General features: G+C 37.4%; 2 protein-coding genes across 2 annotated transcripts in view; one reads left to right on the forward strand and one right to left on the reverse strand.

Moving 5' to 3' along the window:
* The window catches only part of LOC131693174 (RING-box protein 2), a 159,951-nt gene that overhangs the window by 71,736 nt on the left and 60,303 nt on the right, over positions 1-27,912 (reverse strand). The gene's annotated exons all lie outside the window — the stretch shown is intronic.
* LOC131693172 (facilitated trehalose transporter Tret1) overlaps positions 16,115-27,912 on the forward strand; it is a 50,604-nt gene continuing 38,806 nt past the window's right edge. The window contains exon 1 of the mRNA XM_058980787.1: positions 16,115-16,777. Coding sequence (XP_058836770.1) covers positions 16,703-16,777 — 75 coding nt within the window. The 5' untranslated portion in view covers positions 16,115-16,702. The remainder of the gene's footprint in view (positions 16,778-27,912) is intronic.

Raw genomic sequence — 27,912 nt, forward strand, 5'->3', positions numbered from 1 at the left:
TCACGTGTCAAATTCGAACGTGAGCTCAAGAATAAAATATCACGATAACGTGCATATAAATTACGAAAAACGTGAAAAGATTCTGAAATCATAAACATAAATTACTCTACTCGTGACTAAAATATCATAAATCTAAACTATGATCATGAAATCATGAACATAAATCACTCTAAAACTAAAATATCATGATAACGTGAAATTACAGAAATCGTGACTGAGATCCTGAAATCATGAACATAAGTTACACTACTCTGCTAGAAAAATCCAACACGCAACTCGTGAATAAAATATCACGAAAGCGTGAATATAAATTACGAATATCGTGACTAAAGCCCTGAAAGCCGTGTTATTCTTCCAGAAAAATCCGATATTAAACTCATGAATAAAATAGCACAGTAACGTGATGAGAAATAACGAAAATCGTAACAGGGCTCCTCAAATCATGAATATCGTTTTAGTTTATATACAAAACTACAAAACAGTGCATCTCCAAAGTATGAACAAGATACATAACAAAAACTAAACATGTTGATTTTTGTGCATCACTGACATACATATTAGTGATTGCACAAAAAATGTAAGTAGATTTAAATTCTTTGATTAAAGTCCTACAAAGTGCATAGGTGCATTTAGTCCAACTTTTTTCATTTTTTTTAATTGCATCGTAATGCAAAATGACGCGGTGGGGTAAATCTGACCTCTAAATGGTGGGGCAAATCCGACCGATTTTTGGTAAGAAAATGTTTATTTAACATATTGAAATATATTTTTATTGCTATTATTTTTTTTTTGCACAATGGTTACGAGAATTTTTGCATTGTTTATATTAATTTAAATTTTTCAAATGCATATATTACATTTTTATTATACACGACATGACAACTATATACAAGAAAAGAAATCATTATTCGAGTTCTAAAGTTTTGCAAAAGAAAAAACAGTCACAGTAATGTTGATTTGAAAAAAGGTGCGAAATCGGCAGAGTCCCAAAAAGTAGACCTTTATAAAAAATTTTTTTAGATGACATGAAATCTCGACGTTTCATAGAATTTAAAGATGTTTGGCATCAAAAACACGAATTCGATTTCTGAAATTTCATTCCTTTAGAAAAAAAATTTGAGTTCCGTCTTATATGGGAATTTCATATGTGACTGGACGGTTCAGTTTATATTTCCGGAACCATATGAGCGATCCGTACGAAATTTTATAGACATCGGTGGGGATAATATAACTATCACTTGGGACTAAGTTTGTAAAAATCAGCTCAACCATTTCCGAGGAACTTATATTAGTTCGCTAGTTTTGAAAAATGGCCGCTTTTCCCGGGCACTTCCGGAACCGTCTATGGTGGTCAATGTAGTCAACGACAGTTCGGTTGGCCGTCAGGGACCTAGAGCTGCAAATTTAAGTTGTTTGACAGACATTTTACCTTTTTGCATTCATCGGAATTTGCTTTGTGACGGCACGCCACAACCCGTAACCCCGGAACCGGATGTCGGATCGGGATGAAATTTAATAGCCATTTACGGGATGAAATTTAATAGCCAATACATAAATACCTTTTATTTGAGACTTAGTCGAATCGGTCTAGCCATCTCCGAGAAACCGATGTGACTGGATTTGGATACTTCCGCCGGGGCTTCCGGAACCGATGACGGTGGCCAATGTGGCCAAATAGACTTTGAATGGCTGTTAGTGACCTAATACTACAAATCGAAGCAGTTGTGGTCATATTTTGGAAAAAAATTTGGTCGCATACACACACAGACGCACATACACACACATACACACGCACAGATATTTGCCGAATTCGACGAACTGAATCGAATGGTATATGTCACTCGGCCCTCCGGGCCTGCGTTAAAAAGTCGAATTTCAGAGCAACTGCAATACCTTTCTATTGAGAAAGGCAAAAAGATTAATTTAAAAATGCGGAAGTTTTTCCGTTTCCTACAAAATAATACAGGTTATCTTCTTTTGAACGCCAGCCATTCAAGAATCAACAGGAGATGTAGGTCATTTTGCTATTATATTCCAGGTAATGCTATCGGTCTATAAACATTTACAAGGATACCCCAAAAAAGAGAAAAGACGTAATCATGCCCAAGCAATCACGTGAATGATTTAGACCCCACACCAAAGTACATGAGCAATGTAGTTGTTAATTGCACGTTTCATAAAAAGTGCAGTGTCATCGCATAACCGAAATTCGCCGGAATCACCTTTTTAGCGACCATGAATTGTCTATATTCCAGGTATGGGATCATCACCAGTATTACGTATGTTCACGATTAAAGCTATAATTTATCTTTTTTCAGCAGATCTGTGACCTTCAGAACGTTGAAAACGATACTAAACAAAAACATATTCTGTCAATCAAAAGAGGGAGGAATGCAGGTGCAATCCTATAAATCTTGATTATGGCTAACGATTGAATATTCATTTCATTGGTAATTACACAACCTGCTTTCAATATACATCAGTCAGCCGAAATCCTAGTGAACCAACAACATGTGGGCGCTACAACAAGTGTTCTAATCTCTAAGAAATGTTTTTGCTGTTTGTCAGAAAAAGTAAATTTAGCCGGGCCAGTGTTGCGCATTAAGGTCGTTAATTGGTGGTAGCCCCAATTCTTTAGCTGAGTCGCCATCATTATAGTTGAAGGGGGCGCGCACGGAAGAAGCGATGAATTGCTATGAGCACGCGCTCTCGTGGTTCACCTCCAAGGCGTACTCGGATCGGGCGAAGGCGGTGCTGAGTGGTCGGGGACAGGTTATATGTTGGCATATACTGATGGTTGGGAGGCTCGACTTGCAACAGTGGCAGATAGGTAGAGTGGTATGCGTGCTTGGGGGCTCGCCTTTCGGTGACGTAGGTTCGGTTAATTTTTGCATCATCTTTTCGCTTTATTTCCCGTGTGCACTAGTGGTGGTGCGGCTGTGTATTTGCCCTCGAAAAAACTCAGCGTGTTTATTGTATTTACCGGTAGTGGCACATATATTAGTATGGGGTTGGCGTGGAAGGACGTCTAACTAAAGCTGAAAGTTTGATAATGCAGTAGAGGTGTTCGATTTTTGTTTTATTTGTTCTCATGATGTGCGCAAATAATGGTTGAAATTACTGTAGTACTTCTATGAGCGTAATATGACAAGCGTGCTGAACTGAATACAAAAAATGGGCCGCACAGTACATTTAGCTCACTGTGTTGGTGAGCATACCTAGTCCGAGTTTATTCAATGGTTGAATAACTTGCTAGTTAGGTTCGAGCTATAAGCAACTGGTTGTTTGATTTCGTTGAAAATGTGATCGGCTGTGTAATTGTATTGAACGTGCTTGGAAGCGAAAGAATCGGATGTATCGCAAAATTCTTCGTAGCACAAAATACACGTACAGCGCGGTAAAATTCGCTTCGGACGAATAGTAGTTGAACAAATAGAAGAGCATGTGCTGTCGAGGGGTCGCTATAGCGAATTTTAAGGTGATAAAATGTGCTAGGGAAAACTTTTTTTTATTATGGTTATAAATAATGTAGTAATACATTTGAAGTTTTATTCAAATGTGGTGCTAATAAAATATGTACAATTCCTCATTGAACCTCTCTGTTTTCTCAGTGTCGATAACACTGAAGATTGACCGGATAGGAGACTGTCGAATTGCTACGGATAGACTGGACTATCACATACGTGTTATTTCGTTATTTCAGAAAACAGTAAAAATTGCAACATAATGTCTCTGACATTATCCACCCATCTTTTCATTTACTCGTTTGCCAATTTAAGCTAAAATAAGCTTAAGCTTTCATTCTCGGCTACAATGCAATGAAATGCTGTCGCTTTTTCGTTTAATATGGCTTCCTTCCCTCCTTCACCCAGTCTTTCTGCGGACAGGATACATTTACGGGAACAATTTCACTACAAATACAGATTTATGTTGATAGATTTTTCGAATTTTAGAACATGTATGACATAGAATTTTGTGGAATACAATTTGGTACACATTTTGGTAACCAGAAAATGGAAGAAAAAGGAAGCAGCGTATTTCTTTATGAGCTGCTTTTATAAAATTTTTGTGTCCAAGTTATCGGCAAAGTACTGATCCGAGTGGTACAAGAGAATGCGAATAAAATTATTTGCAATTTGCGGAATTAAATACAATAAATACAATTTGCGGAATTAAATACAATAAACATATTTCCTACCAGATAGTGCAAAAATATAGTTTCAATACAATATAAGTTGTTCGCATACCCCAACAGAATTTTATTAAATAGGAGCCCCGTATTGAAACGTTAGAAGTATTCTGCTACGGAAGCGGTTATTGGTGCCGGTTCGTCTGGAAGGTGTCGATAAGTACTCTTTGGGCACAGTCCGACGTATGCCAAACCAAAACAGTACTAAGGATAGTGTGGAATATTCAAAATCAGGAAAAGCAGCCTCCGAGCGCAACTGATTGCATTCTTTCCCAGTGGTAGAACATGTTGATGAGTTATGAATTCGAATTCTATCAACGACCATGCGGCGTACTTGTTTGGAACGCCCAGCTCCTACTGGCAGAAGCAAAGGATTCTTCACGTTTCCTTTCGATCACAATCATATGAACCAGCCTAGTCTTAGTTTCCCGTTCTAAGTTTATGACTGATTCGTTCTTTAATACCTATACATCTTTCAATTTCATTGCTTTCGTTTCTCTTTGTCTTAAATTTGCAGAAAATAGCCAAAAAAACCGATACAACAAATGGATACACAATTTGGCAATTGCCTTGCGTTGCTCTCAACAGAAATTCAAACAGCCTATGCTAGCAAAGACCAGATGGCAACAGTTTTCTTAGACATTAAGGAGGCTTTTGATTCAATTTTTATCAGCCTTATTTTAGAGAGGCTGCTCCAGCATGGTCTTACGTCGATTTAAAAAAAAAAAAAGATTTTTGCTAAATTTGATGTCCGAAAAGCACATACATTTTTCGCGTCACGAATTATCGAACTCGCGATTTAGGTAATTCAACTTTCTTCGTACAATAACAAGAACATGGTGGGGTGCCCACTGCCCACCAAGGAGACATATTCAACAACGACGAGGATAGAAGCTTCTGTTTTCGCACCGCTGCGAACATACACTTTATCAAACTGGAGCGAATCCAGTATTGTTGGTTACGTTTTGCTTTGCCGTCGATGCATATGATGGTGGGCGTCCTTCCGCGGAGAATCGATTTTGAGACCTCTCATATCGACTGCTCATCTGCGATATCTTGAACCCGTTAGTAATTGCAAGGCTTGTCCACCTCAATTCCCATACGATGTATGTCCTTGCACTTCGAGTATAAGGTACAACACATCTATTCTCCTTCGTATTATTCTTTTGGTTCAACTGTATTCTTCGACACATTCATGAAAGGAGAGATTTGTGGAATCTCGGATGACATACGTCCTACAGTGATCCCAAACATTTTAATAGCAAATTTGGAGAACTCGACTACCACAAGATGTTTTACATCGACGGGTCAATTCTTGATGGTTCCATTTGTTTCGGTGTATCCAATCAAAACTAAATGATCTTGCTTTAGTTTATGTCACTTTGCCCACTGATTATAACCTTATCGCTTCGGAAAGTTGGCAGACATTGTGGAGCAATAGAGTTAGGACAATAGCTATATTCTATTATCCCGAAGTTATCAACGAAACCTTGGTTTAGAGCAGTGGCGGATCCAGGGGGAGGGTCCTGGGGGTCCGGACCCCCTCCGAAATTTTTTAAATTCGTTCTAAGCTCAAAATCATACTAAATCTGATTTAACCACCAAAACTTATTTGAGGTTATTAGATATTACGTATTATACACTGAACATTTCTAAATCAAAATTTCAGACCCTCTCCGAAATGTTTTTTCTGGATCCGCCCCTGGTTTAGAGGAATAGAATCACTACACGTTAGATTCATATCTCCGACGTTTTGAGCCCGTGAATAGTGGTATCTGCGCTTGTGACGACGGTTATCTCGGCAACGAACATATTGTCTGGGCATACGCCGAGTATCGTTCCGCCTGGTCTCGAGGATGTGATTCCCTTTCGGCCCGCAGAAGATTACCAAAAGTCCCGGTTCGGGATGTAGTGGAAGGCGCGATCTTTTCCTTATGTTTCTCGTATACACTTTCCTAAAAACCATCAATACCGTACCGTACATACACAACAACAAACACCCGACCTACAGCACCAAGATAACACGCACAACTCGGTGTGTTGCCGATCCTTATCAAAGCCGTACATTGAAACCTCCACTTACGAACCAAACCGAGGGTTCGTAAATTGAATTAGTTCGTAAAAAAGTGTTCGTTATTTGGGATTTAGTTCGTAAAAAAGTTGCTTCACATTCATATTAATATTCGTTGGTTGAACAATATTCTCGATAACCATTGCAATATGGGTATTTTTGGGACCGGCTTGACAAGTAGATGATGAAAATGGACAATTGGAGCCTTTCCGAAATCCAAGATGGCGACTTTCGGTTGAGCAATATTCTCGATTACCCTAACAATATGGGTATTTTTGAAACGGGCTTGACAAGTAGATGATGAAAATTGACAATTGGAACCTATTCGAAATCAAAGAAGGGGACTTTCGGTTGATCAATTTTCTCGATAACCCTAACAATATGGGTATTTTTGGAATGTGCTTGCCAAGTAGATGCTGAAAATGGAGGTTATAGAGAATTTATCTAAACCGGAAGTCGCCATCTTGGATTCCAAAATGACTCAAGACATCGATTTCCGTCATGCCACTGTCAACCCCATTCTGAAAATAACCATATTGTTGAGGTTATAGAGAATTTATCTAAACCGGAAGTCGCCACCTTGGATTGCAAAATGGCTCAAGACATCGATTTCCGTCATGCACTCGTCAATCCCATTCCGAAAATACCCCACTTATATTAGTAACAATTAACTAAGAATACATAAGTATATAACTTCATGCTGTAATGTACGAACACAAACTTTTCAAAAAGAGTTCGTTATTTCGAATTTAGTTCGTAAAAAAAGTTACGTAAATCGAATATTACGTAAAAAAGAGTTCGTAAATGGAAGTTTCAGTGTACTACGAAATCATCTGGAAGTCTTAAGCCACGAAGCTGATAATCTGAAACTAAGCGACACAAAAACCTGGCCCATTTCAATGCATACCTCTACCGGCAACTCGGTTCATGAATTCTTATGATGAAGACCGTCCTATGCTGTAATCGATGTCGTTGATCTCCCGTTTTTCTTGAAGTTGAAAGTTTATTGTTTTCGTCTCCATGTCATTATTGTGCACCCTCTCTCCTCTATCTCAGTTACGGGTACTGCTATTTCTCTTGAACATCTTCCCGGAACAGAATAGCCCTCTCTATATTTTCCTAGTTTAAAATACTAAATTCAATAAATTAGCTACAATGCCCAACTCCACTACTAGTTACAAAAATCTGATTGATCCCCTTCCGCTTAAAATAATTTAATTATCCTCTCTGGTATATCTTAAAAATTTCCCCAGAAGGTTTTTTAAAAAAATATTATATTGTATATGCCATAGCTTTAAGAAATTTAAAATGTTAATGAAAGAAATTAGCTCTGTCAAGTTAACGCAAACGTGGTGTCATCAAATAAATGTACTGAATAAATAAAAGGATATAGTTTATTTATCAATCGCTAACGCCAAACGTAAATAAATCCTGCATGAAATATATATTTCAACACAATCATTCTGTTTAGCTTAGCTGGGCTGCAGTAGTTGCATTTCGTAACTGACAGAATGAGTGAAAATACGCAATTGAACACAAAACTTATGCTTGGGAGGAGCACTCTGCATGTTTCACTGACACAAATTTTCATAAAATGGTCAATAACGGTACCGGCCACGTCTAATTCTGTTCTACCGGAAAAGGGAAGGAATATTAGCTCAACACTCGCTGTTGATAGAGACCGAGATTAGCTCTACTTCTCCCCGAGCATCACTGGAAAGGAATGTTAGTAGGAAATGGATAAGATCAGGAGGTACGTCTTGGTAGACAATAGGATCTTAGTTATATGCATGAAAGGCGTTCGCGATCAATTTCCAAGAATTTTTATCGAACAACTCAAACTCCGAACAGCCGGTCATCGAGAGTGTTGCTTCTTATTTACACTTCCAGGATCATTTGAACTTAACGTTAAATAACGAGAAAGTATCTTGAAAGATACTCAATCGATATGTTTTCAATTTTTTGTACAGGAAGGAAAATTAACACAGAAAAAATGAAAGTCTCGAAAAAATTAATTGAAGATAGTAAACAAAACAAATCTACAACAGAAAACTCGATTTTATTTGTGAAGAGAATATGAAATAATTTTGAGCGGCCCGAAATGAGCATTAACAGTACCGAAAGCTTTACTTCGTATGATGGATACAGTTCCACGCACGCGTCGTTTTATGCTATTTATTTATTGCTATTTACATGGATCTTTCTGCGGCCTTCGACAAAATTAACCATAATAACGTAATATCGAAGCAAACTCGGTATTTATGCACAACTTCTGCACTGGTTTCGTTCCTACCTCGATGGAAGACAACTCATAATCAGCATTAAGCACTGTCTATCTTCACAATTCTTCGCTACATCCAGCATCCCACAAGGAAGCCATCTCGGTCCAGTAATATTTCTCCTGTATTTTAAAGACGTCAATATCAAATTACAAGGACCCCGCCTTTCTTTGGCCGACTATATAATTTTTTTTGCAAATACGGGATAAAACCGATACCGAGTTTCTTCAGAGTGAGCTTTAGTACGTGGTGTGACCTAAACAAAAAGGTTTTAAACCCGAGTAAATGCTCAATCGTTACGTTCACACGGAAATGCTATCCGATTTAGTTTAACTACCATTAATTCGACTCGAGCATTCCAAAACACGTCAAGGATCTTGTAGTCATCATGGATTCAGCACTTACGTTCAAACGACATACTTCATACATTGTGAATAAGACATCAAGACAGCTTGGGTTCATTTTCCGAATAGCGAAAAACTTTAGGGACGTATACTGTTTAAAATCACTCTATTGCGCGCTGGTTCGCTCAACACTGGAGTATTGTTTTGCTGTTTGGAATACATACTACCAGAACGGCGTTGACAGAATCGAGGGTGTCCAATGCCGGTTCGTACGCTTTGCACTCCGACTGCCGAGCTACGAAAACCGTTGTCAGTTAATACAGCTCGACACTCTGGGCATCCGGAGGGGCTGCTCTCGAGTCCTGTTCGTCTCGGACTTACTGTCTGCCAGGGTGGATTGCCTTACAATCTTCGGACATCTGGTTTAGAGGTGTGCGCCACGCCGCGCCGACAATTGCATGTAAAAATAGTAAGCACATCGGCGTGACGCCGGCGCGCCGCCGATATTTACCTGAAATCGGCGGCGCGGCGCACACCTCTAATCTGGTTCTTCAAGCCCGCGTTCGAGCTCTACGCAATAACTCTCTTCTGCAAGTTCCATTCAGGCGAACCAACTATGGTCACCAGAGCGCTAATACCGAACTCCAGCGTATTTTTAACAGTGTGGTGACGGCCTTTGACTTCAACCGGACGAGGAATTCGATTAAAGCTGAAATATTATATATTCTGAGATTTAATTAGCTTAAGCAACCACCACTGCAGTCAAGGGGTCTGTTGATGAAGGTATAACAAATAAACAATAAACTTCAATAAACATTTGTCAAAATTAAAACAACCCGATGCAAGAGCATGGGAGGTATGGGACTAGAAGCGGATTGGCCCACCATATGTTGGCTACAGACAACGTCTGTACATCAACATATAAATGCCACCCCCTGGTTAGGAAAGATCGACTTCGCGCGAAATTTAAATTTCGGGATATATTAAATATCAATAAAAATATTATATATGCAATTGCAAATCAATTTTAGTGGTTTTAAAATAGTTTATATAAGGAAAAAAGCGAAAGAATGCAAATTTCCAATAAACCATTTCGGGTCAATTAATATTTCTTGGATCGGCTTGAAATTTTACAGGTGTTTTAGTTAGGTTAAAAGGAAACATTTTCAGTCCGCCGCTCTTCGAGATCGTGTAATGTTGCAAAACTGGCCACTCTAATTGATATACAGATTTAGCAATCCTTGTACATGGCACAGAGCATTAATCCTTCTTCGTATAATCCCAACCGTGTCCGTTTCCTAGATACTTCTGATTCTACTGTATTCTTCGACACATTCATGAAGGAAGAGATTCGTGGAATCCCGGACCATATACGCCCGCAAGTGATCCCCAATATATTTTATAATAAATTCGACTGTAACAAAATGTTCTACACCGACGGATCAAATTTAGATGGGTCCACTGGCTTCGGTATCTTCAACATTAGTATCACCGCTTCATTCAAGCTCAATGATGCCGCTTCAGTTTACGTCGCAGAGTTAGCTGCAGTTCAGTACACGACATTCTGCCCACAGATCACTAGGGGAATTGTGGGAAAAACCGACACTGTGGGTAAAACCGACACCCCACAACATTTCCTAGAAATCAAATTTTTATTCATTTCATAATGATACATTATTATTAGTACGTTTATTTAGAGCATTTGAAGAAAAATTGGATTTATAGTACGCCGAATGTAATAAAAATAAACAAAACATACGACAGCAGCGTTCATACTCGTCTGGATGTTAAATTTCGTTGGTAGATTTTAAGGTTTTAACCGAACAAAAGCTTTTCAAATCACCACATTTTTCACTACCTATTATTATCGGCCTGTCCTATGATCAACTAGGTGCATTGAAGACGAGTTTGAGAAATTCAATATTTTTAATCGCTTTTATAAAAAAATGTGCGCTGTTGGGGTAAAACCGACACCCTATGGTTAGGGTAAAACCGACACGCTGTTAAGATGGTTGTGTATATTTGCGATTCATTTCAAAATACTGGGGATCTTTGTGACACTTCAATTAGCCTATTAGAACACTATAGTATCAACAGAAATGCACAGAAATACTCTTATTGTGTTTATTTCTTGTAAGTCTCTTTAAAAATCGAAAATTGGAATTTTTGCTTATCTGATTCTATCGAAGCTGTTGCTATTTCTGCAAAAAGCTCATCAAACCGAATTTCTAGTGTTCTCTTGGTTTGTCATAGACGAACTTTATCACAATGAGACAGTGATCTTATGTATACCCCAATAGATCGTTGATGATCAGAGTCCGAAAAATCAAATCTGAAAAAGATAGTTTTACTAAGAAGTGTGTGTGTCACTTATAAGTGAATGAATCCAATTAGCAGAACGTAGAACGCTTGCAAATCTTCTCTTACGAAATAATATGAAACTGGAGGTTGCAACGATGTGCGCAAGGATTATTTGGAAATACTCATCAATAAATAATCCTATAGCATAAAATACTCTTATTTATAGTACTACGCTTTCGAACTTTCTTCCCCTCACTACATGATGAAGCAATAAAAAGCACATATTAGCATCATACATACTCACACTTTATTATTCACGCATATATCTCATGTTTAATAAACATAAAGATTTTAATAAAGTGGAGAGAAAATAAATTAAAGGGGGTGTCGATCTTACCCCTATAGGGTGTCGGTTTTACCCGCAGTGCCTACAAAAAGTCACTTTGTTTTCCAAGTTTTACAACCAATAATTTTTAATGAAATTAATTTTTTGAAGCGCTGAAAAAATTAAGTCTTGTTAAGAATTTTCTGAAGAAGAATTCTGCATAAAAACTATAATTTTATTGGTTTGGTGGCAACTTAGAAAAATTGTTAAGCTTAAGGTATCGGTTTTAACCATAATTCCCCTACTTCATCATTTCGGACAGCCTCAGCTCTATCGAGGCTCTTCGTGCGATGAAGCCCAAAAAGCAAGTCCCGTATTTCCTGGGGAAGATGCGGGAGTCCTTGTGTACGTTATCTGATAAATCTTATCAGATTACATTTGTTTGGGTCCCCTCTCATTGCTCTATCCCGGGCAATGTTTAGAAAAAAGGGCGCATTAGATGGTGGCGTCTACGAAAGACCAATCTGTTTCAACGAATTTTTTAATATTTGTCGTCAGAGGACACTCAACAGTTGGCAAACCTCGTGGAGCAATAGTGAACTTGGACGATGGCTACATTTTATTATCCTAAAGGTATCAACGAAGCCTTGGTTCAGGGGGATGGATGTGGGTCGGGATTTTATTCGTGTAATGTCCCGGCTTATGTCCAACCGCTCCACGCTGGATGCGCATTTGCGGCGCATGGGGCTTGCGGAGAGTAGTCTGTGCGCTTGTGACGAGAGCTATCACGACTTTGAGCACGTTGTCTGCATGTGCGCCGAGTATTTGAACGCCAGGTGTCAGTTGAAGGATTCCCTTCGGGCCCGAGGTAGACCACCCAATGTCTCAGTTCGGGATATGCTGGCAAATCGCGATCTTACCTATATGTCCCTTATTTATATTTTCATAAAAACGATAAATATCCCAATTTGGCCCCTTTCTTTTATTTCTCGTTTTTAGAAGTTTCCTCCTGCCTTCTGGAACCGATCAGCTCCAAAGTGCCACTATGTAACCGCTGTCGCCCTTACCACTACGCCTGCATAGAAGGAAACTGAGGCGAGAACGACTCGAGGTCCGATGACTTTTGAAGGATTCCCCGCGGGTCCGAAGAATACCACCCGCCAACCCGACCTACTAGACTGAGACGCTAATTTGTGTCGCTGATCTCCTGTTTGCCCGAAAGTTGCAAGTTTTGCTCTTTTTCCCTGTCACCATATACACCTTCTCTCCCTGTCCTTGATACAACTGCTGCTACACCGATGTTGGAAATAAGCCCCCCTTTGAATATCTTGACCAAGCATAAGTCTCCTTTAAAAAATCAAATTTGTATTCTGTATTCCTAGTTTCAAGATAGCTGTAATTTTCATTCTTTATTAAATTATTGTCCTCCATTTTGTAATTAGAATTGTATCCCTAGTTTTAAGATAGTTGTGAAATTTCTCATAAAGACTTGTTCCCCCTTTTGTGTACCAAACTATATTGTCAGTTTTAAGATAACTAAAATATTTCGTAAAAAACTATTACTCCCCCTCTTGTATATCAAACTGAATTCCTAGTTTTAAAATTTTTCATGAAAAAAATGTCCCCCCTCTATTGTATATCGAATCCTATTTCTAGTATTAAGATAGCTGTAAAATGTTTACTTTTTTATAAAAAAATATTTCAACATTGTAACCTCCTAAGTTTAAGATATCCAAAATGTTAAAACAAAAGAATCTGGCACCACCAAACTAACGCATTTGTGCCTATCAAATAAACGAAATGAATAAAAAAAACAGCACCACGCGCGCGTTGTTTGCTCTCTTCCCTATCAGCATACGACCCACAAATCTTCACTAATGCAGCTCCTGCTCGAAGCGAAACTGAGTCAGGTTCCAACCTCAACTGTTGTAGAAATGAATGAACTGACATGGGGCCAGAATCCGACCAAACCTCAGATCCAAGCAAAACCGGGATAAGGTGGCTCATATCCCGGTTGGAACCGCGGGAATGTAAGGAATTCCAATATTTTTTTCAGTTTTGACATCACAGTGGCGGATTTCACTAAAACTCTGGTCAAAATTCGACAATTGTGCGGTAGAATTTTGTGCGTGATATATACTTTTGCAGGTCAATCAAATCCATTTCGACCAGGTTTTTAGGATTTATTGACCACTGGGTAGCGTGATGGAATATATGAACAGTTGCTCTTTCGAGCGTTTTTTAATTTAAAGTTTCAAATCAAATCTAAGTAGGGGAGACCGAGGAGGGTTGAAACAATATTTTGTTTCTGTTAGATAAATCGACAAAAACTGACATTCGATGATTGTTTATTTATATATTTCTTACTTCTGTTTATGCTTTATCAAATTACATCAGAATAACTTGTAGAAATCAGAACAAAGCATCAATATATTGATTTTTGTAACAGTGTTCTCTTTTTTTAACTCTCGTCATACCTAGGTAAGTTGAAACAGCAATGAATGTGAGTTGAAACAAGTAACCAATTATTTTAAAAATTATCAAAACGTTTTCAAAACCATCAAATGTTACAATTGTGTCATTTTTATTCGTTCACACTAAGATAATTCCTTAAAATGACATGTATCCTTATCTTTATTTTTCACAGTGTATATCTACGTATAAACTGACACTTGTTTTGAAAATAATGTTAGGTTTTGATCACAAATGCAGGAATTTCTGAACTTATCGCAACAGTAATAACAGTAAGATACTTTGCCTAACCACTAATTAACTATAATTGTAACATCAAGAAATTTGAAACCCATTTTTTCATATATTTAGTTATGCATTATTGTCCACCTACTTCCTCTAGAACATTCTGCATTCTTTAAAATGGTTGATATGACCAGTGATATTATTTATGACTACAAGTGATACGGGTTTGTGTAAACATGTAATTTGGTATAGGAAGTAGTTGGCTCATTTTGAATTATGCTCACTTCGCTCCAAACTTCAGAAGCTGATAGGAGTAAGTAATAGAACAAATGCATATTCCGTGGTTATAAATGACCTAGATCTAATAAATTGAGAACGTTGATCGCTGTTGTCAATTCAGGAAAGAAGAATCTAGATTAATATTATTTGTTCAGGGACGTTAATGTGATTATAACATTACCATAAGACTAGAACTTCATTATCGAGGAGAGTTGAAACAAGGTGTTTCAACTCTCCTAGGTCGAGAAGATAGGCTTGATACACAATTTACAATTTCTACATCGCAAAGATAGAAAGAAACGCATACAATTCATAAATGTTAACTCTTAGACTACATAATAGTTATATTTTCATGATCGAACATCACGTAATATCCTATTTATACTAATTTGAAGAAAAGACGGAAACTTACTTTTGCTCATTTTTTGTAGTGTGTTTACCGTAAATACTCAACCACTCATTTAACGTATTTGGCGTTTATTGTAGGGTTTGTGGGCACGATATAAGTAAAACAACTGCATTATTGTTTTATCCCTAACGGCACTGTTTCACTAGTAATGAGCACTGTATCAACTCTCTTCTGTTTCAAATCTCCTCGGTGTCCCCTATTATTGGATTTTGATGCACTTCGTTATCACTTGTTTTTTCACTATTGCTAAATAAAATCAGAAATCGACAAAAAATTAACTTTTTCGATCAAATATATCATAGAAACCGCGAGACTGGAAGCCATGCTAATCTACCAGATAGTAAAAGTAAGAAGTAGTCTGTTTTGACACTTTTCGATGTCAACGATCTGTCAGGCCAAAGGAGTTGCACTTTTGATCACACTTTCAAACTGTGCAGGTCTATTTGGTGTGAACTGTGCAATGTATTGTTCTAACACAAATAATGCTAGGTGAACCAATGAGTTCGCCAGTCTCTGACAACCTATTTCAGAATTTTCTGGTTATGTTTGGATCTAAGGGAAGAGATGGATGTCAATTTTTACGCATTGCACCAATTGTGGGCTAACGAAATAATAGGGTCTAAATAGGAGCATCACCCTACTGATTAAACAAGCTGAGGTCTCAGTGCATCGTTCCTCTCGGGCGTTACCGTCGTTTGGATGTTTCTTGGTTCCGCTTTTGTTGTGTGTACGTTGCCAACACACGTACAAAAGGCAAAAGAAAATGATCCGCTGGAAATTTCCACTGCACTTACTACCAATACCGGCTACCAATCCGAGGTTCCTTCTTAGACCTAGGATTAGGAATGTTCCAGAAGTGTCTCTGGTTACTCCGAATGAGGTTTGCGTCGCGGATTAAAGCAAAAAGAGCATGTTTCCCCAGATTATATCATCGATGGAAAGCGGACTAAACAACCGAAACCGCTGTTGAACTTTGAATGGATGAATTTGCGAATATTTACAGCTCCCTCGGCATCCCCAACGTCGAAAGCGGTGATTCGCGATAACGGCGGGCGGTGGTGGCCTGTCCTGTATGAGTATTGCGCATGTGTTTGTTAGCCATACGGTTGTCTCTGTTTTTGTTTATTTTCTGTTTTTTCCGCGCCCGTGTTCGGATATAAAACACTCAGCCAACGAGTGAATGCCGAAGCGCAACACTATTTAAGCCACTTCGTTACAGCGAGAGCAGATCTTTTATGAATTGAAACGCGTACGTGTAGTACCCGCGAGAATATACGCGATACGTTGTCGCGAAAGGAACACCTTTATCAGTGCTATCGAAAGGCAATAGTTTTTTGTCGTTATTTATATCCAAAACAAATATTTTGAAAACAAATAGGAATTGTGCAAAGCTACGAAATTAAAGCAATCTTGCAAGCGATAATTGAACCGCCAAGATTATGTAAATAACCCAACAAACGAGAAAGTGCTAATAATTCGAATAATCGTGACCTTATACCAGGTACCTTAGTAACTAGTGAAAGAAAAGCAGTACAAAACCACATTCATGCCTTAAAAGTGTATCTGGAGCAATACTTTTTAAACGAAAGAGCGCAACAACTATAAAATTTTAATTGGTGCAAGTGTCTAGAAAAAGTAATAGTGAGTGCAACGAATAAACAGTGGCCACCAGTGACAAAAAAGTGCAACAGTAAATAGTACAGCAAGTGTACAGTAGTGTGTGCAGGCACGTGAGAAACGGAAAAAAATCAAAACCTGACATTGAATAACGCACTCGGGAAAACAAGTGCAGTTTTGTCCATACTACCATGAGCACCAACCGACAAGGCGGCCCAGTGGGCCGCATTGTGGACAAAATTAAACGAACAATGACCAACGAAGGGGTAAGTATTTGTCGCAGATCGTGATATTTTCAAGAGTACCAATCCGCGCGAACCACAGATCCGAATCACGTTAGTCCGCCAGCCACGTACCAATGTCAGATCAAAGTTCATAAACCACGATAGAACGTGACAGCACTGACAAATTCCTCGCAATAAACGGTGGCGACTGTCCATCACATGACATGAGTACATATCTAATTCGATTCTTAGTGTTAAAAAGTTTTCCTAAAATAAACTGGTTGAACAAATGATTTCAATTCTATGAAATCGATTGGAGTCTAACCTGTTCGTTGCCATTCCGACTTGTCACGCGGTGTTGTTCCATGACGCATAACAGGGTGGATCCTGGCTCCGCGATGACGAGGCAAGTGTTTGACATTCATAAAGGTCAACACTTTTTTCCCGCTGTCCTCATTCGAGGGAGGAAAGAAAGAAAACTCTGTCTCGTTATATTATGTACATACTACAGCCAAACTGACGTCAAAGTTAACGACACGCTGCTAGCAGGTTCTGTTTTTGGTGGGTGAACACTACCGGCGGTACGTCATGGACACGGCACGTTGGTTCCCCTGAACAATTTTGGCCAGCCATTTTTTTCAGTCGGTTTGAGGGACGAGACGCTAAAATTAGCAACTTTTCGCATCATGTTGCACAGTGGAATAAATCTAGACAAAAAATGGTTAAACTTGTGTTTTCGTGCTTACCTGGCATGAGAAAAGTTTCATGAACGATTCTTAAGTTTTTCTTTTGAAGATTCACCTTAATTTTTCTTAAGCTTTTTTATATTCGAAGGTGTTTTTATATGTGAAAACAATCTTTTTAGAATCTTATAATGTCTACTCAAACTTTTCATATGATATAAAATATCTTTATCATTTTTTAAATATGATATCAGAATATCAGAATGAATATCAGAATGAAGAGCTTTACCGAGCTAAAAATAGAATAATAAATAGGTTATGTATGTTTTGTTATGAACCTGAACAAGATTTCAGTGTTGGATAGCTATAGTTAGTTCTCGATATAAAGTAGCTCGAATAAAAAACCACTAAGTTGACACAGTATTTAAACGAGAGATGAATGGATTTGCTCGCAAATTGTACACGTTTTCCGGTATACTGATATTTTAAAGAATGATTCAATACAGTAGCTGAAGGTTTTACTGCTTTTCATGTGAGTTAATTTGTGTATGATGTATATTGTTCATGACACTTTATTCAGTTTTAGAAAGCAAATATTATACAATGCATTTTAAAATATAAATTTTTGTTCCGTCTTTTCTCAGAATTTGTCCCACCATGAGTCGGTCTAATAAAAAATTCGGCAGTATTTTTTCCCAGTAGTTTGCAAGATTGGTGAATTTTTGAGTTATTTTTATTCGCGCTAGGTGTGCAGAGAGTTCGAGTATTGCGAATACTATCTGATATTGAGGACGAGGGCAGTGGGTGTTTACAAACATAGAGAGGGTAGTTTTACGCATCAATATTTTCCGTCGGAGATTTTCTGTGCTTGTGGAAATAGCTAAAAAATTAAAAATATGAATATTGTGCACATGGGGATTAAAACACATATAGTAATTAAAAGATAAGATCAGTCCAGTTTAGTCACTATTTTGAGAACTTTTTTTAATCTATTTATCAAAATTTTATGATTGAAACCAGAAACAAAATCTGAATGACGATTATAATTATGACAAAATAAGACGACCAAGTTGCAATATGCGGGTGTGAAGGGAAAGTTAAAATTTAACTTTTTACTGGTAGTTTGCGTCTTCTGCAATGTTATAGAAAATGTTCTCAACTATGTACTATGGCGTAACATCCTAAAATCCAGATTTTCCATATAACTTTGTATTTATCTCAGGGCTAAATGCACACTTGTCATACAATAATAATGTTTGGGGTCTTTTTTATTTTATCTCTAGGTTTTTCGAGTTGGTGCATCAATACACGTAAACATTTGTAATTCCTATATGTGCACATATGCTTCCTTTTATAAACACAGGTTACTGAGTAATCGATGATCGATCCGCTTATCAAACTGTTATCTACTATTGACAGTAATTAGAAACCGGAAAGGAATGTATATTTAGCCATAGTAGTTGTTAGTATCTGTGAGCTATAAATACAACATTTATTCGATTTGAGAAATTGCTTTACATTTTCTACTAAACGGTCACTTAATTTGAACGGTTATGCCAAACTTGTTTTTTTACAATTCGTTTAGTTGACTCGGCTCAATGCGTTGGCTCAGAGGAGCCGTGGGTCTTTTATATATTTACAAGATGCAAAAATAAAAAATACATTTTCATTTATTTAGAGCCTGTAATATCCCGTGCGCGCAACTTGCTAGTGCGAGCGGAGATCTTTTTTCGAGTCGGCAAAATGTTAGTTTTCTCTCTAACTGCATCTTCGGGGTCATCCATATTTCTCTCGTTGTCGTCCGTATCATCATCCTGATTACTGCCTTGATACTCGTGATCAGATGTTTTTCCTGGCTTCTTGCCCTTGCGAGTCACAACTGTGAACTCTGTATCTTTGGAGGTAGCTTCTTCATTGGTTGTTGAATTTGAAGTGCTTGACGCAGATTTTGCAGTTGTCATTATTGCCTGAACAGCAGCCAACAATTTAGCAACCGTTTGTGGTCCAGGAAGAGATATTGGAGCCTATGTGTTGGCATTTACTTCTGTAGGTGAGCTTTTTTTATAATGGTATCACCCGCTTCTGTTTTATACTGTAGGGTAAGGTAGGAGGGAATGGGTTGGTCTACACGCATTCTCACCACAAAAACACCATTTGAAATACCTGGAAAGTAGTTCCTCCACGTGTCCTCCGTAATGGATTCTAGTTCTCCGAAATAGGACATGAATCTTTTAATGGCCACTTTGCAAGTACGTGGTGCCAAATCATCTAATTTGACTTCCACGTTTCCGTTATCCATATATATTGGGATCTTGATTTTAACGGTGTCACAATCAAGCACATGTTTCAAGTTTTTTTGCGAAATGATTTTTTTCGCCTGGGCGAATTTATTGAACGTTACCAGCACCGCGTGTCTGACTGGATGAAGCTGACTTCCGAAAACCGAAGCTGCATTTTCACCTTCAGCAAATGTTCCACATCACCAATACTCGGTCTTATGTGGAAGGACCGGAAGTCAATGGTCACCGTGTTAGGCCGAAAAATAACATTTTGTTAATGAGACTCAGTCATCTTGATATATCACAAGAATAATAGTAACGGTTCCCTTTGTTCTTCTGACAATGCACACAAGAAAAAAGCAACTGTTTGTGGTGGCTTGGGTAGCAGCACCCGATCAGAATGAAATAATAAGATTCTAACAGAATGAATTTTTCGTAACATATTGTGTTATAATTTAGGTCTCGTTAGTATTTAAAATAACAGGAAATTATAACAAGTAACAAAGCCAGATTTAGTTTCAAATCTTTTTGTTATGTGTTTCTGATCGGGTAGGGAGCACACTGGTATTATGACTGATGCCTTTGGTGGCTGAGAATAGAATGATGCCGAACTTGTTGCTAATATTCTACTATTTTTTATTGAAAATAGGTCATAAGACGATTTGAGGTTACATCTACTGAAGTCTATTCACCAAATTGGAAAAATTCTGTGTGTTGACACGACACGCGTTTGTGAAGGGGGCTTTCCGTATTGCGGAGCTTTCCCCAAGGGATCAGAACCGGCATCACACTTTTAGCCCGATTTGGTAGTAAAATAAGCATAGACTGAGAGGTGTATTACCGTTTGCAAAGTTGCGCATTTTCGCAGTTCACACGCTTACATTCATATAAAATCACCTTCGGTGCGTTTAAACAGGAATTCTAGGCTCTGCCTAAAGAACAAACTATTAATTTATAAACAAATATTTAGACCGGCAATGCTATATGCAGTGCCAATTCGGTCAAGTTGTTGCGCTACTAGGAAGAAAACGCTTCAAAGGATTCAGAACAATATTCTGAAAATGATTTTGAAGCGTTCTCCCTTATTTAGCAAAGACTAGCACACATAGAAAAATTTGAAATTTGATTTGAATTTGAAAGTATAAGCAATTTCCGACAAAAATCAATTACATAATGTTATTATGCAATTGTACATTATACTATAATGTACAAAAGTTTTGATCAATTCGCTTCACGCAAAGTTCTAAAAAAATTCGCCAAATAAATGTTTTTTTGACGCTGAAACCCTTACCCCCCCCCCCTCCTTAATAAACAAACATTGAACTTCAATGTTCTTCGGATTGACAGCTTACATGAAGATATCGCCAACGAACCCTCCAATCCCATTAAATAAACTGGCAATGTTGCACAGTGGCCACAAATTCGAAAACCTGTTTTAATCCACCTAGTGATGCAATTGTGCTTTTCTCATTTCTCTGAACTATAATACATTCTTAGTACACTTTACACCTACACACAATGGTTCGCCAGCCACGAACCTGATGAGCTGCGTGTCGACGGTGAAACACTTGGAACAAAAAAAAATTTCCTACTTTATTAGCCTAATCAGCATTAGTTCAATGTTGTCTTCCTGCTAACTAATTTTGTCATACGAGGGTAGATGTGTGAGGAGGATGAAAAACCTACGAACGAACCATTCCCCAGCTTAATTCGGGATGCCTTGTGTTATGGCGGTGGTATAAAGATGGTGGGGTTGAGAGAAGGAGGGGTATGAGAGATGGACGGGATGGTGGTCTGAGGGGGGTGCAATGAGGGGTGATCTAAGGGGAATTTAAATTGGTGGTGACCAGCGAGGGAGAGGGGGGTGTAACCCTCCCCTGTTGAAATCCAGAAACCTTGTGCCAATAAAAAAATAATATTTAGGTTAACGATTTTTAGAGTGATTGCATATCCTTTCTATATGAGAAAGTAAAAAAATTCTGTGTGGTCGCTCTCTTAAACCCATAACTCTGGAACAAGAAGTCAGATCAACTAAAAATTCAATAGCAGCTTATGGAAGCATTGTACTAAGTCTGTGCGATTTGGTTCAGCCAACTGAGAAAAGTTAGTGAGTTTAAAAAATACATACACACATACAGATATTTGCCGATCTCGACGAACTGAGTCGAATGAGATATGACACACGGCCCTCCGGACCGGGATTAGGTTGACTATTTTTAGAGTGATTGCATATCCTTTCTATATGAGAAAGGTAAAAACCTGTTTTAATTCACCTAGTGGTTCGATTATGGCTGAAGAAGAATTTTACGTATAAATTATAATTTTATTGGTTTTGTGATAACCCAGAAAAAGCGTTTAGCTTAAGGTGTTGGTTTTAACCATAATTCCCCTACAAACACTTTTCCAAAAGAGTCACAATAATGTTTTGCAAGAAACGTCTCGTCATACTGTTAGGAGGATAATAATGGTTTTTGAGTTAATAGGGACTGTAAAAAATTGTTATCCGTAGCTATATGTTAGCTGAAGATAAAAATGAAAAACAAGAAACGATTTTATTGGTTCAAAGAATTTTCATGAAACCTAACCTTGAAAACACGATTTTTGGGAAAACGCATTTTAAGATTTACAGAGTAATAAAAGCGATCGTGTACGGTTATGTTTGAAGCTTTCTAACTACTAAACCACAATATATTCAGCTAATAATTTTTACACGGATAAAAATTGTTTCCTAAATCGTGAATAAGTGCCATGACTACCAATTCTGTACGTGAACTAGTTCACAACTTTATGAACATTATTCATAAAACCAAAGGCTTACTCATAATGTTGTTCATATATTTAGGAACATTAGTTCACAAAATCTAAACATTCTGGATATTTTCTCATGAACTATTTCACGAAACACGGAATTTTATTCATCCATTCAATTTTCGTGAACTAATTCATGATTTCAAATATAGTAGTCATGAGCCGATATCCGTGCTCGTAAAATAGTTCACAAAATAATAAAACATTCATAAATTCGTGAAATAGTTCATGATTCCTAGTACAATAATCACGACTATGCTTGCCCGTGAAATAAATAATCAAATTATAAAATATTAGTCATGTATACGTGAACTGGTTCATCAATCCTAGTATAATAGCCACGACTTACTATTTATGCTCGTGAAATAGCTCACAAAATCATTGAAAAAAATTTCACGTATTCGTGAACTGGTTCGAAATTCCTAACATATTAATCACGATATATGTGCTCGTGAAATAGTGCGCATAATCATGAAATATTTTTCACATATTCGTGAACTGGTTCATGATAACTAGTATAATAGTCACGACTTACCATTAGTGATCGTAAAATAGTCATAAAATTTTATTTATGGACTCGTGAACTAGTTGATGATTCCTAGCACATGATTTACGATATATTTTGTGTACTTGTAATATTTAGAATATATTTCTAATTATTTTAAATTTTATGGCAATGAAATTTTCACGTGAACTTTTTTACAAAATTTGGAGTATTGTTCGTGGAATCATTTTTGTTTTATGCACTTTTTCATGAAATGTTTAGCTGCTAATGACATGTAATAGGTACGAGCAGTAGATATGAGAAAACTATTAGGACCTCGAACATTGTTATTCATGTGATACGGTTCAGTGTGATGTCTGGACAGAAAACAAAAACTGCGTTGAGCATCACAAGTTGTGCTCATGACATATTTCACAAAAAAAACTGCTGAAATCATGAACATGGTTCACATTACTCCACGTGTCAAATTCAAAAGAAAGCTCTAGAATAAAATATCACGATAACGTGAGAAGAAATTACGAAAATCATGGGTATGATCCTGAAATCATGAACATGCATTACCCAACTCGTGACAAAAATCGTGACGACGCAGTAAAAATTCATGAATATTAATTATAACGTAATTTGTAAATTAGTTTAATAAATATTGACGTAAAACTTAATCTAATACAATTTTCCATTCAAATTAACATTAATAAAAATCACATCACTCATAGCACAAAGCTACAGCATATCTCAGTCAATATTACTGCAGGAGATTAAATCTTATCCAAGCGACATAGAAACTTCCACTACTCAACGATTTTTTTTCAATTATATGTCATTTAATAATGCATGTAAAAATGTTTTATTTAAAAGAAAATCGTGTAAATTTTCTAATCACGTCTAAAGTTAAGATAACATTTGTTACCCCTAAGTACATGCAAATTTATTGGCTTTATTCGAACTGTGTGAAATCATGAACATTAATCACCCTACTCATGACTAAAATATGACGATAACGTGAATAGAAATTACGAAATTCGCGCCTAAGATCCTGAAATCATGATCATAAATCCCGCCAGTCTAACAGAAAAATCAGGTAGTAAACTAACTGAATAAAATAGTAAGGTAACGTGATGAGAAATCAGAAAAACGCGAATAAGCTCTTGAAATCGTGAACATCATTTGACTGAAATTATGAACAATAATCTTAACAAAAATTAAACATGTCCAGGGAACAACAACAGTAACCCAACCAAACATTCGAATGTAACGCCATGTATATATTCGGAACGAACTAGTTTTTTTGAAAACACAAATAGTTTCATGAATACGAGGTTTATTGTTCATAATTTTTTTTTTTTTGTCACGACTTTCGTGAATCGTTCAGTTCACGAAATCGTGATATTTTGTTCATGAATGTATCAACAGATTTTTCTCCGTGTACAGTGTACTGCATCATTTATATGAAAAATATGCAGAAACCCGAATTTTAAAGCCGCTCTAAATATAGCAATACGCTTTTAATCATATCATATACTGGCATATATTATATCGGAGAATGCGACCAAGTCCATCATTTCTAAATCTTTATTGTCAATCCTGGGATTGTTGGTTTACCTCGCTTTGCAGTTGTTTTCATTACATAATATTGGACCGAACTGATCTCCCACTCTCTTGCCGTTCCACCCATCCACAATTCGTGATCTAAAAATTTAGCCACTTATAACGCATGTCGTTTCGCCTTTCCGCTCAGTCGATTTTTGAAAACAAGGAAAGCGGATATCTCGTGCCAACAGCTCATCCAATAACATTCAATTTGGCCCCCGTTCAAGACTGCTAGACACGTTCAGTTTGTCTCAGTCGAAAAGGGCATTATTTTGACTGCACTTTTAGAACCGTCTACAGCTGATTTGATTCAATTCATGAATGTAGCATCAATGTCATGCCGCCTGTTAACTCGATCCATGCCACAACAAATCAGCATTATTATTGTCGGCGACAGATTGGCGGCTGCCAAGAACATGCAACTGCTCCAACATACACACTGATATGATAATGGTTGATGGATGATTTATGCTACCACGCCGTTCGATATTCTATGGCGACGTCGGTCGCGTGGCGTTGATACATATCTGAGCTCGTTGACTACTCTGCCGTATAGTCGGCGACGGTAGTAGCACTGTAAAACGTGAGAGAGACCACGTGCTGGAGAATGTTCATTCGATGATGATGACGGCTGATGTCAATATAATATATACCGTGGTAGCGGTTTATTCATAGCTTTCGCGTATGGGCATCGCGGATTTTCTATATTTCCCCCCTCATGTCTTAACCTATATTCCATAGCATTGAATGACGATGGAGGGTACGATAGTTGTATGTGTGAGCTGCATGATATGCTTTGCATTCGGATGAACTGAGATAATTTATGCTGATGCATGTTGGTGTATAGTGGGAGCAGAAGTGAGAGTGAATTCAACTGATCTACTGTAACACTAGCGCCGTTCGGCGGTAGGTGAATGTACCTGATGAATGTATGCTTTGATATGTACTGCTCGATTCATGTGTTACAATGATGACGTCAATTTTTGGAATCATCTTGATTTCGGTTGCCGGTTTATGTAGAGTAGATGCTTCGGCAATCGCGTACGTTATGATGGGGCTTATTTGGGTTATTGGTGTGCAATGTGTCGCGGAAATCAAGGTTACCTGATGGAAATGGTCAGGTGATGTTTGTATTTGCTTAAATTTATAATTAAATTTCGGTATTTAGCGCATACTCATAGTAGGGTAGACGAGCCCTTATTCATCTCATTAGTAAGGATGTCACACTATTTCGTTAATAACTCGACTTTCAGTGATTGGAGTATGCTTGAAAGGGTATAATCATCTTTGCTTCGCTCCTAAAAACCAGTACAATTAAAAATCTTACTTGGAAAAGAGAAAATACTCGCATTTGAGCGAAGCGAAAAGTCGAGTACAACGCTCCCATATTCATTCTACCATATAAGCTAATGCGTTTAATAGAGATAGCAGACACTATTCTAACTAATGTGTTCAAATGGGTTGGATGAATAGAGGTACTAAGAAAAATTAGGGTCAAGTAACCCTATTTATAATACATGCCAGTTAGTCGGAGCAAACAAGACTCAATTAATTCTCTTAAGACAGATGTCTTCCGTGTAATTCCAATATAATAATAATAATAATAATGAAAAACTTGCTTTTCACCATCATACAACAAATACTAGCATTTCGGCTACGACGTACTAAAGTCTTCTTCAGTGTTCAGATATGAACACTGCACAGTGGTCCAGAATATGAATTTAGCAGGAATCAAAACTTTTTGCTAAAATTCAATGACTTAGCCTTACAATATGTTTTGCAAAGTTGTTGTACTTTGCAAGGCCCTTCTTTTTGTTTAAACAGAAGCTGTGGTGGTTCTAATTTTAGCAAGATTTAATTAAAATGGAACTTTTCAACGGTTCAAGATAGAACTTGACTGCCTTCGATGAAGTTGAAGAGTAATACATTTTAGACAAATTTGCTGAAGACATGCAAGCTCTAGTTTTTTATACTTTCTATTGCACGAGAAATCCAAATGTAAGCTTTAGGGTGTTCCTTTAAAAAACGGTTTTATTTCAATAACTTTTGTAGTTTTTATTTTACACTTAAATACCCTTTGGACAACTTGTATATTATTTTAGAGCGCATAATTTGGTTAAAAACACCAACTACTAAACTTTTTTCGTTTCAATGTTATGAGAGTTTTTATGCATATAAAAAATATAACTTTTTCAAATAGCATTACCATCGATTAGGGCACTTAACATTAAATACCATTACTGTCATCTGAAATAGCATGTTTTGCAGTATGGATCACCAAAAAAATGGCAAATTTACTCAAACAATAGTTAATTTTTAGTAAAAAGTATATATAACTTTCTAACGAGAGAAGCTAGAGGTTCGGTATATTGAGACAAATTGTTCTCCTTCAAAATATCTGAAAGCATGTCTAAAGTGAGTTTGTGGTGTTTGTGTTTCGAATTAATCTCGTCAGTAACTAGCACCATTTGGGTAATAGTTTAGATACATCGTCTAACTAGACACCCAGATGGTGCTAGTTACTGACGAGATGAATTCGAAACACAAAAACCATAAATTTAATTTACGTTAGGACTTGTGCTCTTAATGCGCAAAATGGTTTAATCCAATTTTCCCTTTGGGAATTGCATAATTCCAGGCGTTTGGTTCTTCAGCCATAAGACAAGAGTTCGTTTTCGCTTTCTCGTCAGCAAACCAGAGCTTCTATAGTTGCTTCCCAGGACATCACTCGCGACAAACCAGTTGCTTTAGGCGTTCACATATGTCGTGTGAACTGTTTGGATATTTTTGTGTCTAACTAGTGCCAATTTGGGTACTAATTTAGATACATCGGCTAACTAGACGCCCAGATGGTGCTAGTTACTGATGAGATGTATTCGAAACACAAAAACCTCAAACTTAATTTAAGTTAGGACTTGTGCCCTTAATGCGCAAAATGGTTTAATCCAATTTTCCCTATGGGAATTGCATGATGTCTAAAGTGATCATCATTTTTTTTTTGCTGCTAGACCGGCCTATCGCGACAGCTGTGTATTTTCTGCTCTTCGTTTTCGTTGAATTATATACAAGAAGTGCACTGATTCCGTGGAAATAAAGTGATGAGATATAGTTGCCGCCTAAATCTAAAGCTGTGTTATACCAAAGTGCAAATTGAACAGTGGTTTTGCGACTTGTTTACGAATTATTTCGATAAATTTCAAGTGCCGAGGTGCCATTGTTCATTGGATACAGCGTCTAATTGTTATTACTCTGAGCAGTGAAGGATGATGTGCAAAAAATGTGATACGGTGATCGACTGCAAAATTGATCTAT

The sequence above is a fragment of the Topomyia yanbarensis genome, chromosome 3 (genome assembly GCF_030247195.1).
Source record: "Topomyia yanbarensis strain Yona2022 chromosome 3, ASM3024719v1, whole genome shotgun sequence".
NCBI classification, from domain to species: Eukaryota; Metazoa; Arthropoda; class Insecta; order Diptera; family Culicidae; genus Topomyia; species Topomyia yanbarensis.